Source organism: Micrasema longulum, unplaced genomic scaffold (genome assembly GCF_059751315.1).
Source record: "Micrasema longulum isolate JH-2025_06_02 unplaced genomic scaffold, ASM5975131v1 h1tg000198l, whole genome shotgun sequence".
Lineage (NCBI taxonomy): Eukaryota > Metazoa > Arthropoda > Insecta > Trichoptera > Brachycentridae > Micrasema > Micrasema longulum.
Window position 1 is genome coordinate 237798 of NW_028277403.1, and position 16076 is coordinate 253873.

Here is a 16076-nt window from a genome sequence, read left to right on the forward strand (position 1 = left end):
ACACTTATATTTGACTACGAAGTTCTGAAGTCGAAGGAGTATATTGTGGAATCTAAAGAAAGCATTTATATATATGGTCCATTTGTAGACGGTGCGAGGTAGAATACAGCCGCTTATATGAGCTATATAGTTGAAAAAACAGTTACCCAAAAAACTAATTTAACCGGCGCCTCACCTGAAATGTTTTCCCGTAAAATTTAGACTAGTCCTGAAACCGCATACGCACATCACAGAAGGCGACTAAACTATTCTTAAACGAGTAGTTTTACATTTTGACCCATGAGTTTCTTTGTAGACGTTGCTCAGTACGAAACTCCCGATTTGAATTCAACTATGCCGTGTTGTGTCGTTTTAAAGTGTCGAAATATGGATGGGATCTTAAAGAAACAGGATGCTATCACATCTCATGCGTAAGTAGCAAATGCATCACTTAAAAATTGAATTATTCTTCCATCTGTCATATTACCAAAGAAAACAAAATGAACATTTATTAGCGTTACCAGGGTAGTCAATTTGTTTACGCTACTTTGCTCACCTAATGAGAGAACTAATAAAAAATTGTCCTCTCGAATTAAACAACGCCGTGGTGGACATTTGACCGACGTTATCTTTAAAACATCAAATATTATCTAACATGACATAAAAATATCCGTTTTATGTAAAATAAAATTTGTTTTATTTTTTTAATTCAAAGTTCATTAATTAAATTACTCCTATTAAATGACTCTTTACTTATCTACTCTCTTGCGTCAATAAATGGTTCCGTGTGTAAAATTAAATTTTAGGTTAATTAACAAACCTTTTTTTAAAAATATAATTATCTTACATTTGTGTTACGATTACGTTTTTCACTATCTGGCAACATTACGCTGTGACTTCACACATGCGCGCAGCAAAAGTGGGGCAAAGATGGGTTTTTTTTTGTAGTATTAAAATAACCAAATCCAAAACATTGTCATTTTATTTACTTTAAATAATAATAAAATGTTTGTTACTTACGAGCATTGATATACGTCTTTCTATTCGGCGGTTAAGATACACATTTCTCTCAAATCTGAAATACTTTAAAATGCACATTGATTCTTCACAATTTAAATTGTTTACGAAAATTGCTTCCATCTGCAAGGTTTATGAGTTTCTATATTGAAAATACGTTTTTCTTTTCAATAACTGTTTGAAAGGGGGTAATTTGAGTATTAAGATTTAGAATCAATTACAGAGTTTAAAATCAACTGAAGCTTTTCTGTGTGTACCTAAATTATGCAAATACTATGATTATGATTTTTAGTTTAAATCTCATTTCTTTATCATATTTTTTCACTTCTGTAATACCAAAATATAATTAATTTGCCAATCAACGATGGTTTCATGTTTGTCAATATTATTGGTTAAAATTTTCGGCCCCAAAATTGAAATAATCGTTTAAAATATATATTTACGTCGATTACAAATATATTGCTGTGATAAAACCCCGTTCATATACTTGAACAATAATGCGGTCTATGTATACCATTAGCAGATACCTTTTCGGTATTTTAGGCGGATAAAGGAATGATGATTTTTAAATATCAAATTTGTCAAATAATCCTACATAGAAAAATGAATCATCTTAATCTCCACAGATGGCGCCTAAGTTTAACGCTGAGATGTGCGACGACGCGTGGCTGCAGCAACAGGCGGCGCTAATGGCGGCCGCCACTGCCCAGGGGTCCTACATCAACCCGATGGCCGCCCTCGCAACGCAGCTGCCCCACGCCCTCAACGGCATGCCCAACTCCGTGGTGCCGCCCACCTCAGGTAAACCTCATGTCAACGTGCCAATGGAAAATCAAAAGTAGAGCGTAACGCGTTTTAGCAAAACCTTCAATCTTGACTCCAGCGCCGAAATTAGAGATATCTCTATAACAGCTGACTAGATCAGATCTATTTGGATAAACAGGATTCTTTTTAGGCACCACTGCTACTCAATAATAAGCAAAAGCTAAGTAGTTTTTCCGTATCCATTATCACAGCAAATATTTAAATGGAGATAATGATGCAAACCGGTGAGTAATTTTCAAAGTAAATAGGAATATATTCGCCATATCCAGGAAATCATGCATCAAGCAGTAATTTTTTTAAACACAATAGTTAACAGTATAGAAAATTAAACAGACGTGACATAGATAAATACTATGTACTTAATAAATGTAACCCTCGTTGAATTTTGATCATGATAGGTGAAAACTTTAGAATTTCATATTCCTTTCTCTAAAAAACTTTTCGTCGCTGTTGATATACTCGTATCTAGGACTGATGTATTATCTAATTCACCGGTTCCAAATTCACAAGGGTAAGACGTATTCTTTGATAAGTAACATTGACTGATTGTGTCCATGATGCAGGTTTGGCGATAGGCACCGGTGGTGGGCAGCCATTGAACGGCACCCTCCCTTCCCTGCCGTCCCCCACTATGCCCACCTTCAACATGGCCGCCCAAACTACCAACGGACAGCCTCCTCCTCAGGAGACTGTCTACACTAATGGGATCCACCAGACTTTCACTGGCCGTAAGTACTACCAACAACGCGTGAGATGTCAACGAAATAATCGACTGCTTTTCTTTTGAGACAGTCTATTTTCAAACCTTTTGCGCGACGTCTTTCCCGAAGATTGATGAACCAATTCTATTTAAAAACTCATGTAATCATCAAATCATTTTTTCTTTAAATTCTTTTATCTTATTTGAAAAGTAGACAAGAACCTTGTCAACAGATTTAGATTTCTTGTAAGCAAATCGCGTAAAAATACGCCTTTTGCGTGATAACCAGATAAAGTATTTTGGGAGTAAATAGACGTATTAGCAGACACTCTTAAGTTCTTCGTAAGTGGATTGAAGAATGGACAGATAGAAAAATTTCATTTTCACATAAGACAGTCAAAGAAAAAGTAGATATTATTGTAATTTTCCTTGGTAATACATGCACACATTGCACGTCACTCCGTAGATAGAGCACCAGTGTCAACAGATATCCTTATGGCTTTTCTGTTAGCCTGAATTTCCGTTAGCGAATCAAAAATGAACAAATTCTTTCGAATTTTAAAAATCCAATTAGTCAGTTAACAAAATGATTTTTCTGAAAATTCAAAAACAAATCGAGGATTGTGTAGTTGTAGTAAAATAGTGCATTTTGTGGGTTCCTTAGATCACCCGGAGCTGATTTCTGCGGTGCCGGTTACCGCCCAAGGACTCCCCAACGGAGAGGCAGCCCTTCAGCACGCCGCCTACCCGGGTATGCAGCCGTACCCCGGAGTCGGTGAGTCCACATATCCGTTCTCTCTGTCGCTTATCTCCATGGCACACTTGATGTTTTACATGGGCGGATTACTATGGATTGCACACGAATATCATGGAAGTTGCCCTTATTTTTTGCCTTGCTTATTATACCCATCTAATAACATTTATGATAAGACGTCATTATTAAGCATTATACTTTCCGTTATTATTCAAACGCCTCAATTAGGGTTTTCCAATACTAAAATAAAATAAACGAAATTCGGGACATGTAAATTTTATTCTCAAATATCTGATTTGCGGAAATTAATATATTTTGTGATGAATTATTCTTCTATCTTTTACCCAAACAGTTAGATAAATTATAATAAAAAGCAAATCCAGCATTATTCGGGATGTCACTAGTAGAATTCATGTCTATTTTGCCCTCGCAACAATTTAAAACGTTAATTGGATTAAATAGTAAATTAACTAATAAATAGCATTTTTGTGACAGTTTCTCGAATACATCACGAATTCAGTACTTCAATTCTCAATATTACTTTCTTAGCTTAATATAAAAAAAAGCATTTTGCGTGTCATGTTTCATTTCATTTCGACTGGATATGAAACCGTTTTTTTATTTACAAGTCGGAGGTAAATTAAAATATAAAAACTTTGAGAGGTGTAATTAAACCAATAAGGCATTTTGTAGATCTATATAAAATCCATAGTAAACCGAACCATTATTTTTTTAATGAAAAAACTCTGAGCTTTTATTGTTTGTTTTTTCCGTTGTCATAGTATTTAGTATCATCAAATAAATCGTACAAAACTCAAATATAAACGTATTATTTTCAAAGTTAAATTCCTATTGTTCTTAATAAAAATTTACGTAAGCAATAAAAACGGCGTACTTTACTCGTATTTTTCTGTTCCGAATACAAAAGGACAGTGTAATGCAAAGATTCGTAATGTCTTGACATGACAGTAATATTATCATTAATACGCTCAGTTGCGTTACTCGTATGTAAATTGATGAACATACTTTTTTTATTAATTTTCATAATATTAATAATTTGTTTAACATAAAACAGCAGAAGATGCTTTTTCTTGAACGCAACGAATTAAATAGACTAATGAAAGCATTTTGTTTATTTGAGAATCTTGTGAATAACCCCCTATATGTTATTTTTAGTCTTTGATTGTATTTTCATATAAATCAATACATAAGGCAAATACTACAGGATGATTTAATAGTTCGTAAGCAATTCTTAATACAAATTTATATTGTCTGTTATCTGTCTTCCTAATTTTGCCATACATATATTTTTCATAAATAATATTATTTGGAATAATCATGATATAGTTTAAAGAGCCGAGTGACAGTAGGATAACGTGTTTTCTCTTTTCGTTCCACGTAAACTTTATGATTTTTGTAATTTTATTTCGTCTTGCGAAACGTAATGTTCGACACAAATACGTATCGTATGTAATAATATTATGTAAGTGTTTTGCACTCATATTGACATTTCGGTGTCGTAAATTCAGTTTATACGGTTGTTTTGCTGTATTGAGTATACGAGCACTGTTCAAATGGCGCAAACGTAAATAAAAATACACAACTTTATTGATATTCCGTTTAGCAGCAATAACAGGCAATATTTCTTTTAACAAGGCGTCGAAATGTATCCACCATCAAATCTGTAACTCGCGTAATAAAAAGCCAATAATAATTGTCTGAAATGTTTTATATTAGAGACAATTAGATTAGTATCAAATATTGCATGTTTCTATAGCAATGGTCGCATCGCAATATCTAGTCGGCACTGCATCGGGATGAGGCCATCAGAACGTCAATAATTGCATGATCATTGTCTATCATACCACAAAAGAGTTTATGAATGTGGATACTTATCCATAAAAATATTTTAAATAATACAGTGAATATTAAAATTTGTTTGTCCATGTGAAAAACTAGTTATTATCTAGTTGTTTCTGTCAAAAAACGAAAATATATTTACATTTTTCGTTAATTTTCACGTGTATTGAAACATTTTGCTATTATGTCACCTTTGATATTTGCAACATTTTATTGGAAAATCCAAAAATATTTTTCTTCGAACAGAGATAACTAGACTGGCCAACTGCTCTGTATTTTAGACGACATCTCGTTTTACTGCCACCATTTTGGCAGCGTCGTGTTTTAAAAAGGAAGAATACGGGAATTTTACCCTAAATCCTGTAATTTTACATCTACTGTAGCATCAGGATTTGTCACTCTAAGGATATTGCATTTTCTCTCACAATTCTTGAGAAGAATCCTGATTTTACGTATATTTGCAGCGTTTGACAAAAAATTATCCAAATGAAAAACTAGATTAATATGACATTGTCAAAATGTTAAGATTTAGCAGTATTACGCTTCCACTTTCCGTTAGGCGGTATTCCAACTCAACACAGGGCTTTTGGTCTCTTGGAGTTAGGGATACGTTATTGTTTTATGTAATATAATATTTGTAATATGTAACTAATAAATAAAACTGAGACGAGCAATCTAGGTAATATTGCTAACTCTTAAAAATGCTAAATCTCAAAACGAATGTGTATTCACTCATTTTGATGTGAGTTCAAAGCCACCTACCACTTTGGTATTGCAATTAAATATTAAAGTTCTTATTTATTTCTATGGAAAAATACCCATCAAATCATCATGAGATTTTCCTTTTAAATGAGGCAAAAAAGTTGAAGGTGATGAAATAGCCCCCTACTTAATGTTTACTGTATGTATTGTGCACGATGAGATGAGTTCTGACTCTTGTTATGGTGTCATGATTGTAATAATGTTCGGCAGCATATCCAGCAGTATACGGACAGTTTCCGCAGCCGATCCCGCCACCTCTATCCACCATCGCTCCGGCACAGAGAGAAGGTAAGTTGAAGCCCACGACATCAACACTTTACTTAAACCCAACATATATCTACCCTATAAAATATAAAGTTTATATTTGAAGCACTAACTTATATATCTACCCGTTAATAAACCTACAACATCAACTCTAGACTTGAACCCGACATGCCTTTACCCATTGATGAACCCTACAACATTAACTTTCGACTTCTAACATGTATTTCCTCATTAATAAGCCCTACAACATGAACGTTTTATATGAACACAGCGTTAATTTAGCCATTTACACTTTAATGAACCTAACAACATTAACGGTTAAATCAAACCCAACTTTACTTATTAATAAACTTTACAGAACCTAACAACATCAACGGTTAAATCAAACCAAACTTTACTTATGATTGGACCTTAAAACAATACTCGACTTAAACCTTACATGCATTTACCCATTGAGGATCTTGGCATCATCGATACTTGATATCAAATTTTAAAAAAAACATTAAACTTATATGATGTCCACAGAAACCCCTTTCCGTGCGATAATTATAAAAAGAGTAATGTTTCATCTCTTCTCCCCTCGGAATCACCCTTAAGCAAACCACACCGAGAGATCTCCCAAGGTGGGCTCTAACTTCCCATTCAGTATTAAGGGTCTTACCAGTCCGGTGGGAACTGTAAACTCACATCAACAGTAATTGGCTTGAGTCACAAATGCATTATTCATCTCAAACCTAGTAACAACACGCGCTTTGAACACCCCAATCAACAATCGACGTAAACCCAACATGAATTCACCAACAAACGTGAGCTTTAAAACCCACAATATTAACACTAAACATAGCGTAAACCAATTACATTTATCTGAAACACATTAAAACCCATTATTTCCACACGCAACTGCATTCAACAAATAAACCCGTTCGGCGTAATAGCACGCTTGAAGCCCACATAAAAATATATCAATCGACATCAACATATTTATGTTTATGTTTATGAAGCTTGTAATTTAAACACTTGTGTATTTCCAACACTTGGGTTGTGTGCTGCATATATGTATCTACAAACATATTTATCACTTAATTTTTCTTGTTGCGCACTTGAAAGCATTACAAAATTCGATTAGGTAATTTTGATAATATTTTTGTCAAACTTTGTCAAAAGGCTTTCAATAAAATCGTGCGTCGGAAAGAAAACGTATTGTTTTCAATAGTAAATAATTTGAGAATCATATAGCATAAACAAATACTTGATGTTTCTGAAAAATGTTTAATTTTTACTAATTTTCTGAAAGCTCATAACTTTTCACATACATAAATTCAGCCACTCAACACATGAGACGAGGTAGTGAAAAATGTTTATGCAATATGTGTGATGTTTGAGTTGTATTATTCTGTCGACGTTATGTACAACTGCTTATGATTTATTTTTACTATCGATGTTTGATGTTTACTTGATGTGTTATATGGTTCTTTCATTTGCACTGTGTATGTTTTACGTGTTATTATGTATATAAGTAACTAAGTATTAATTTATTTAAATTTATGATGTTAACAATGACACTTATATAACCAACTTCCTGCTAGCACACACCTAGATGCTTCAAATGATTATTGTTTACTTTGGGCTTACAGATTTTTAAAGAAAATTTCACAAATTTTTCCCGTTCAGAAAATTTAAGAATCAGACAAAAAAATTGCAATTAGACAATAGGATCATTTAATATATTAAAATAAAATCACTTTGTTTTTATGTCCCACTTATATTTTTATAATTTGACAAAGAGAGTTAAAAAGTTAGAGAGCTAGAGTTAAAGAACATATGGATGTCTTGAAAACAATATTTCTTCTGAGTTTGCTGAACATATCCTAACAAATAGTCACTCATTCAACTTTGAAGATGGCATCGAAATTTTCCATACAAACAAAAAAGGATATGCACTTGATTATTTTAAAATATTGGAGACATTGAATTAAGAATAGTCCAGAAACCGTATACGCACATCAAACAGAAGGCGACTCAACTACTCATAAATGAGTAGGTTTACGTTTTGACCCATTAGTTTCTTTGTAGACGTCGCTCAGTACGCAACTCCTGATTCGAATTTAACAATGCCGTGTTGTGTCCTTTTAAAGTGGTGAAATACTGCTAGGATCTTAAAGAAACAGGATGCAATCACATTCATTGATAAACCTTTATCATACCGAGGTAGATATAGTAGAGAGGTTAAGTATAATGTCTCGATATGTACTGATGAACGCAACCACACATGCATAAACTGTACGCGCGGTAGGCAAAAAGGCTTAACTGCGCGCGTACTCTGGTACATCGGGTGCAATTATGAATCTTCTCAACCCCTTAGAGCCCTAGCGGGTGGTTAATTTGGGGATATGTTTTTTTTCAATGCGAGTAATTTGTGCTTCATATGTGGCCACACTGATGATTAAACGTCAAAAAATTTGAACACGTGAATTCAAACATAATGCTTTTCTAAAACATTTAAGTTTGCAAGTGAAAATTCTTGATGGAAGTTCATTGTAATTTATTATATAAATTCATTATATCAATTCATTAGTTAACCTAAAGAAAATTTGTTGATAATGATCCTTAAAATAAAAATAACTTTATTTAATTTACTCACATTTAACTCTGAATTATCTATCCTTACCTCTGTTCTGTACAAATACATTTAACTCTTTAATAAAGATACCAGTCTCGAAGATGTCGCGAAAGCGATGAAACCGGTCACTGGATATTCCAAATTTGTGGATTAAAGTATCACTCGTGTTTTATTTATATAAAAAAATAATGCTTTTCATTTAGAACATTATTGTGACATTGCGACCTTAAGCATAACCCTAAAAACTAAATTAGGTTGAATAGACCCAACCGTGTTTGTTTTATTTCCGTTTTTGAAGCAGTTTCGTACACCGTATGACGTTTAATCATCAGTGTGGCCATTATATAAAGAAAGCAACGTCGCATCAAAAAAATTAAAATCTTCAAATCAATCACTCTAGGGAGTAGAGAAGATTTAGAATAACACCACTGGGGTGCGATTTTGAACGCTCTCGCGGGTATAGAGAAATTACACGCAAGCGAAGCGTTCTCTACTCTGTGAGAGCGTTCGGAATACCAGCTCTGGACTCGGCCTCAACCCCGAATACAGGAATGATGTTTTACTAAAATATTTTGAGTAAAAAATATCGCGTTATATTCGGGATAGTGGATTTTGTACTCTGGATTGACTCTTACAGGTATACAAACTAACCATAGTATTCACGGGAGCGAATCATGTCTCGATAAAACAAGATCCAAACACAACCCACTTTTTAAAAAGGTTTGTTCATTTAGAACATTGTGGATTTTTTTTGATAATGGTAAGTATTGACACAAAGGTGCGAGTTTCTCCTTTTGCATTTTTAAACATTATTATTGATATTTAATATATATTTCGACATACTGCCAGGAATCGAACCAAAGTCTTCAAAAAAGACGGGCGAACGCGCCAACCACTACACAATGAGGCAGACTTATCTCCACTTGATTTCCGGATTTGAACATGAGAGTAACCATCGAGTTAAAAACGCTCGTCCAAAGTTCTGGTTCTATTTCACTCTTAAACCTATATTCTTTATCCGCCCGAACACGCGAATTTCCCCTTTATTTAACCGAAAATTTTAAAAATAGTTTTACGTACAATACCTTTATCTTTTACTGCTGTATGTAAATGATAACTGATTTAAATTATAAATGTTTCCTTATTTGTAATCCCATTAGTTTGTAAGCACTTCATGTTGGTTTTCTAGACGGATCTTGTGAGTTCTTTAAAGATTTTCTTATGTTCCCAGGCTGTTCGATCTCTGGCCCAGAGGGCTGCAACCTGTTCATATACCACTTGCCTCAAGAGTTTGGAGATGCGGAGCTGATGCAGATGTTCCTCCCGTTTGGGAACGTCATTAGTAGCAAGGTCTTTATTGATCGAGCTACAAACCAGAGCAAATGTTTCGGTATGTTCCCTACCTTATTACGTAAGACCTATTACTTACCGATTATGCTAATTTGTGTATTCTTTATGTTTGTAAAATTATATATTATGGCAAGGTTATTTTTCGTTCTTTTTTTTTCTATATTTTATATTATCTTAAAAGGAGTAAATACCGTGCGCATATATTGGGAGAAATCAATGCTTCCCTAAAAATTTGGCTTCTAAACAATCAGAGACTATTTTTTTTACATAATAAAATCAACCATAAGTTAACTAATCTTTTTAGTAACTAAGACAAATATTTTTCAATTAGTTTGTTGTTAATCGTAGCGATCTAAGATGGGTACGATGCTCATTCATTAATAACTTGCGACCAGCCCACACGCAACATTTCGCCTGCGTAGTTATGCGCGGACTAAAGTAAAATTCACTGCGCTCCGTTTTATTCTGTAATAAAGAACTGGGTAAGTCTGTTGGTTCCTATAAGACGACCACCCAGCAATGTATTAAAGAGTCCGCGCATGCGAAAATTGAGATCTTTAGTAGCTCTGTAGACGCAATTCTAACAAACCAATACATATTTATTTTTCGTATATTGTGACTGTTTTATAAAAAAATTAGCACTTAAATCGGTTGACACGATGATGTCGTAATGTTAAATTATGAAATATAACCATTTTGTTCTGAAATTACGGCAAAAAAAGAGTGCCTGTTTTGTAGTGGGTCATACCTTAAGTCAAATGAAGGCTGAATAGCATGTCAAATGTGCCAGAGCTGGGCACACTGTCCATGCGCTGGAGTAGAGGACGAAGACCGAGACGCCATCTTTGTGTGTCCTAGTTGCGAACCGCAGTAGGTGGTACCCCATCTTGCCCCACTGGTGGGGCAAGATATATGTGGTATAGGTGGGGCATGATGTAGGTACCTACATCACACATATTTTCCCATCTTTTACTACATCTACATTACATCTTTCCCCACCAGTGGGGCAAGATTAGATAATTACGACTGTTTTTAATTGATTAATTTCATTTATTTTTTTGTGATACGTTTGCTAGATTAAGGATTAAAGTTTTAAAAAATAAACATTTTATAAAGGATTTATAAAAATAAATATGTTTTATTTACGTTTTACCTTGAAGGGCCCATCATACCCCACTCTCCCCTAATTAAATAAATAGACAAAATACGAAAAAGACTATTGAAAAAAGTTAATGCCAGGAACAAGTCATAATATTTTTACATAATATTTAATAACCTTAACTTTATGTGTGCGTAAAAATTAATTATCATATAAATCTTATTAGTGTGCCTACTAACATAAACGAAATTTGTATGTTTACTTGGTTGGACAGGCACTAGCAAGTTAACATGGGGGGGTTATGAAATATTCGAACTAGAGATAGGCGTTTTGGTTATTTATAAGAAGGAGCAGTAACAGTTGCCGTGACACAAATTAAACTGTTTCTATTTAGTTGAGGGCAGCGTGGGCTTAAAATCTGGTAGGTAGGAATTTCTGGCCCAGATTTAAAAAAAATATTTAACCGTTACTTAAGATTTTTCGTGGGGGGGGGATCCCCCAACGATTTTGGCCACGCATAATGAAGCTATTATAGCTGTTTACTAAAAATAGCTGTTTTTTTGTGAAACTGTTAAATCTGTTTTGAATCTGTTTTTATTACCACCTCTGATTTGAACGCACTGTACTTGACGAATAATACCAAACGACATAAAATGATCTATTCTGAACCGCTCTCGCGGCGCGAGAAATCAGTTTTTTTCGTAAATTTTGCATGTAAATACACGAGATAATACGGCCGCGAGAGCGTTTGGAAAACCACCCGAGGTTTGACAAGATGGATTCTACTTCAAAATGAGCATTAAAAGCCCTACCATCTATTCAAAATCTGAATAATCGCCTTGTATGAATGCGGAGAAAGGAAAGCCAAAGTTAATATCAAAATAATCACAAATTTGCATTTCTAGGTTTTGTCTCATTCGACAACCCGACATCGGCTCAAGCAGCCATCCAGGCCATGAACGGGTTCCAGATCGGGATGAAGCGGCTCAAAGTCCAACTGAAGAGACCCAAGGATGCCAACAGGCCATACTAACCCCATCCGCTCCCCTCGCCGTCTGTTGGATCGGCACAAGCGCAACAGACAGATTCTCATCAAATAGGTAATTCATCATAAGATTTCCGGAATGTTTTCGCTCCTTCGAAGTCGGTGCCAGGCCAGATAAGAATACCCACGCTCATTGGGTACGGGTAGCCATGGAGTGAAAATGCAGAATTTTATCTTTAACAATAATTTAGTTGAAATCATAATGCGCATAATATACCAAAATATACATATACATTGAGTGAAAGTGTCGAGGACATTTAACATTATTATTTTATATTGTTGAATGGTAGTACCGATGGAAATTTTGCATGGTGAATTGTTGGCGCATAATGTCCTATTTCTTATTTTAGTGTATTGCATTGGTACATGAATCGCAGCAAAGCTTGGTAATTATTTACCATATAAAGGAAAGATGAAATATTGCATTAAGGGGATCCTAAGTGTTACAGAGTCCCGGGGGACTGTCAGCTGCGCATTAACTGGAAGTTAGCAAAAATATTCCCAACGAATACAAACTCTATGTAGATTAATGAGGGGGGAGGAGGGTGTATGGGCAGAGGCCAACGCGTCATCCCCACTCCTCAGGTTTCCCTCAATGCCTCTAATTTTTATTCAAAAATAAAGTATACAAAGAATTTCCAATTAACACAAATAAAAGTATACAAACATAATGCCTAAAAACTGCAGTAACAGAATGTAGAAAAAATATTTTTTTTAATAAAATTAATACATAAAAAACAAATGAGGATAATATAGTGTACTGTAAGAAAAAAAAAACACGAATATGCATCTCAACGGCAAAATAGCGAGTTCATCAGAGGAGAATGTAAACCTTTTTGCGAGTTTTTTCAAGGAAGTATATGATGAACCTCTTCCAGACCACAAAGTTCCTATCTATGGTTTTGACAAAACCATTGGCATTATCTAACTGTAAAGTAACACTCTTATCTTGCAAAAGGGGCCTTCTTTCATTGGATATTAATTAAAACTAGGTACTTGTTTATGACTGAATTCCAAAACTAATTTTTAAATATTGAATTTAATCAGGTTTTTAAGTACTTATTTATGTTTGAATTCCAAAACATAAAATAATTCGTTTTTAAATATAGAATTCTTTTTGCAAACGTCAAACTCTGCGCTACTTACTAACAGTGGTGCATTTTGTGTAAGAATCCGTTTTTCAAAAATTTTTCAAATGTTAGTTGAAAAGTTATTTAAGCATTATAAAAAATTCATTAAAAATAAGTTTAAATGTAGAAATTTAAGAAATTGTAAAGAAATTAATCAATTCAGTATCCATTAAAACTAATTAATGTTTGTAAACGTTAAAATACAAACTTTTTTAATATAAAAAAAACAATATTCTCCTTATTTTTTAGAATATGCATCAGAAATAATGTAGAACCATTACTTGCATATGCATTTTAGTCGAATGCGACCCTGGGAGTTTTGATGAAAAACACATATTCGCTCCTAATTTTTTCTGATGAACATATTGAAGATGTTATTATTTACAAAAATCGCGTGTAAATCGGTCCAGTAGTTATCGAGTCTATAAAGAACAAACTTTCATGCATTCAGTTATATATACAGGTGTTTTTTAAACCCTGTTATCGGAAACCACGATGATCAGTATGGGCAAGAAGACATATTAGCGTATTTAAAAAATATTTAGAACAAAAAAAAATATTCAAAAAAACAAATGGTTGCTTACTTCTGCAGGGGAGAAGTGAAGGGAGCGCGGCGCAGTATCAGACTCACCCCCTCCCCCCCACCCCTTTCTCCTCTGCAGAAGAAACCAACCATTTGCCTTTTATAGTATTTTCTTTTTTTAAATTTGATTCGTTCTAAAAAGTATTTTAATGTGCCAATATGTCTTCTTGTTCATACTGATCATCGTGGTTTCGGATGTGACAGGGTTTAATGAACACCCTGTATATATAGATAGAAGAAATATGTTCACATCTAATTTTGATCAAGAGTAAAATTTTATTAAGTCTGCTGACTACTGCTATAATTCTATGATGCAGGTAAAGTCAACCAGTGAGGAACCGATTAACTCTGTTAAATATTTTATTGAATAGCCATTCACTTTGCAAAACTTTGTTTTCAGTGTTAACTATAGTTTTGAGAAAGAACTTCTAGTTACACAACAAAATTCATGGTGCAATTTACACATAAAGCGACATATAAGTGTAAAAGAATATTCTTTTCATCTTGTATAGGAAATCTGAGTATTAAGATTTAAACAACTGATTGTGCCCCCAAAGTACCTTTAACTGGTAACTGGTACCTAATGTTTTACTGTCTATACTTATTGTCATTTCCATTAAACAGTGATTTGTTTCTTCATTTCAGATAATCGAAGACAGGCTAAGGAGAAATCGAGGTCAATATTTTAAACAAGAAATTAATATAAAAATATACAACTCGCACACCTGCTTCTTGGCATGTGTGACAGTTACTGAAAACTGCCGAATTAAATTCTGTTTAGTAAATTTTGTCGGCAGGTGTATTTATAATATCACTGACCTTAAAGGAATTTTAAATGGTAATTAAATTTTAATAATATATATCAGTAAAAACAGGCCATTTTGGTAAGTATACTAGTTAGATATAATACCAAAAAGCAGCTTGTAGGGAAGCTTCATTCTTATCATTATTATAAATTATTAAACTATTATATACATTTTATTACCATTAAATTGATTGATTATTATTATTATCACAATATATGATTATATTCTCATAATTATTGATAAACATACTATTATATCTTAGTAATATTGTACTTCTTGATTGGTTATAATACTTGCTCTGAGAAGGAAGTATTTTCTTGTACTTAAGCCAAACTGCTATACATAATGGAAAATTATATTATTAACATAGTGAAACAAACTTATTGTAATATACTAGGGTTTCTAGTCAACTCATTTAACACTGTTGTCTCCCAAAATGGTGTATGTACAATGTTCGGTTCATTGAAGTGTAAATCCTAAAGTGCACGACCTTCAGAGTTACCCTCCAATAAGGTTAAGTTCTAATGAAATTCACTTTATAAATGTTTGTCAAAAATATCACATTAATGAACTGAGGTGTTTTTAAAATTTGAGAATAAAACAAAATGGACTTTGAAAAAGAGCATCTATTTTGTTAAGTATTATATAATTATCGAAGTAGTAGATTCAGATGGCTGAAAACAATTTTGTACATGTATGTCTTAGTACAAATTTTGAAAGATTTCGCTTTAATACCATGTTTACGTCCTAGAAGTTCTCATTTCACTCCAAAATGAAACAAAAACACTTGAAACAATCCTTCGTGTTTTGCTGTGTCCATTTTGGTATCTGACACAGGCCAAACTTCACTACTGGTGAAGAACTAGTGGCGAGGGAACCATCTGGCCACGCTCGAGAAATTCCAAATGTGCTGTGATAAACCAAATCAGTTTATGAAATGTACAGGCCATAATGTCTTCTCGTCTGTGTGTGAATGTTACATGACGCAGTCAATTGTGTCGCCCTCAGGGGTGCCACTCCTAATGTTATTTCCCTTACAATGTACCTTGTAAGTGTCTATACGTATTGTTAGTCTCTCTGTAAAGATGTACGGTGTTACTGAGACCACTCTTAGCCCGACAGAGCGTATCGTTCCTATTCCTAGCCGAATACGGTGACTGCATTCCTCACCATTATCCGAGGGGAGCAACAGTGGGAGCGCGGTTAGGGGTGGAAATAGAAATGCAACATGTTATTATTTATATGAAACAAAAATAGTATAATATTTGTACTAAATTTTAGA

The 16076-nt window shown here is 33.8% G+C and overlaps 2 protein-coding genes across 2 annotated transcripts in view; one reads left to right on the forward strand and one right to left on the reverse strand.

Annotated features, from left to right (window-relative positions):
• Positions 1–14751, forward strand: part of bru3 (CUGBP Elav-like family member bruno 3) — a 220584-nt gene extending 205833 nt beyond the window's left edge. Inside the window, exons 5-11 of the mRNA XM_088243269.1 lie at positions 1623–1797; positions 2385–2549; positions 3186–3296; positions 6108–6185; positions 9995–10171; positions 12136–12330; positions 14634–14751. Of these exons, the coding sequence (XP_088099395.1) occupies positions 1623–1797; positions 2385–2549; positions 3186–3296; positions 6108–6185; positions 9995–10171; positions 12136–12263 (834 nt within the window). The 3' untranslated portion in view covers positions 12264–12330; positions 14634–14751. The remainder of the gene's footprint in view (positions 1–1622; positions 1798–2384; positions 2550–3185; positions 3297–6107; positions 6186–9994; positions 10172–12135; positions 12331–14633) is intronic.
• LOC148283774 (poly(ADP-ribose) glycohydrolase-like) overlaps positions 1–16076 on the reverse strand; it is a 138906-nt gene that overhangs the window by 58601 nt on the left and 64229 nt on the right. The gene's annotated exons all lie outside the window — the stretch shown is intronic.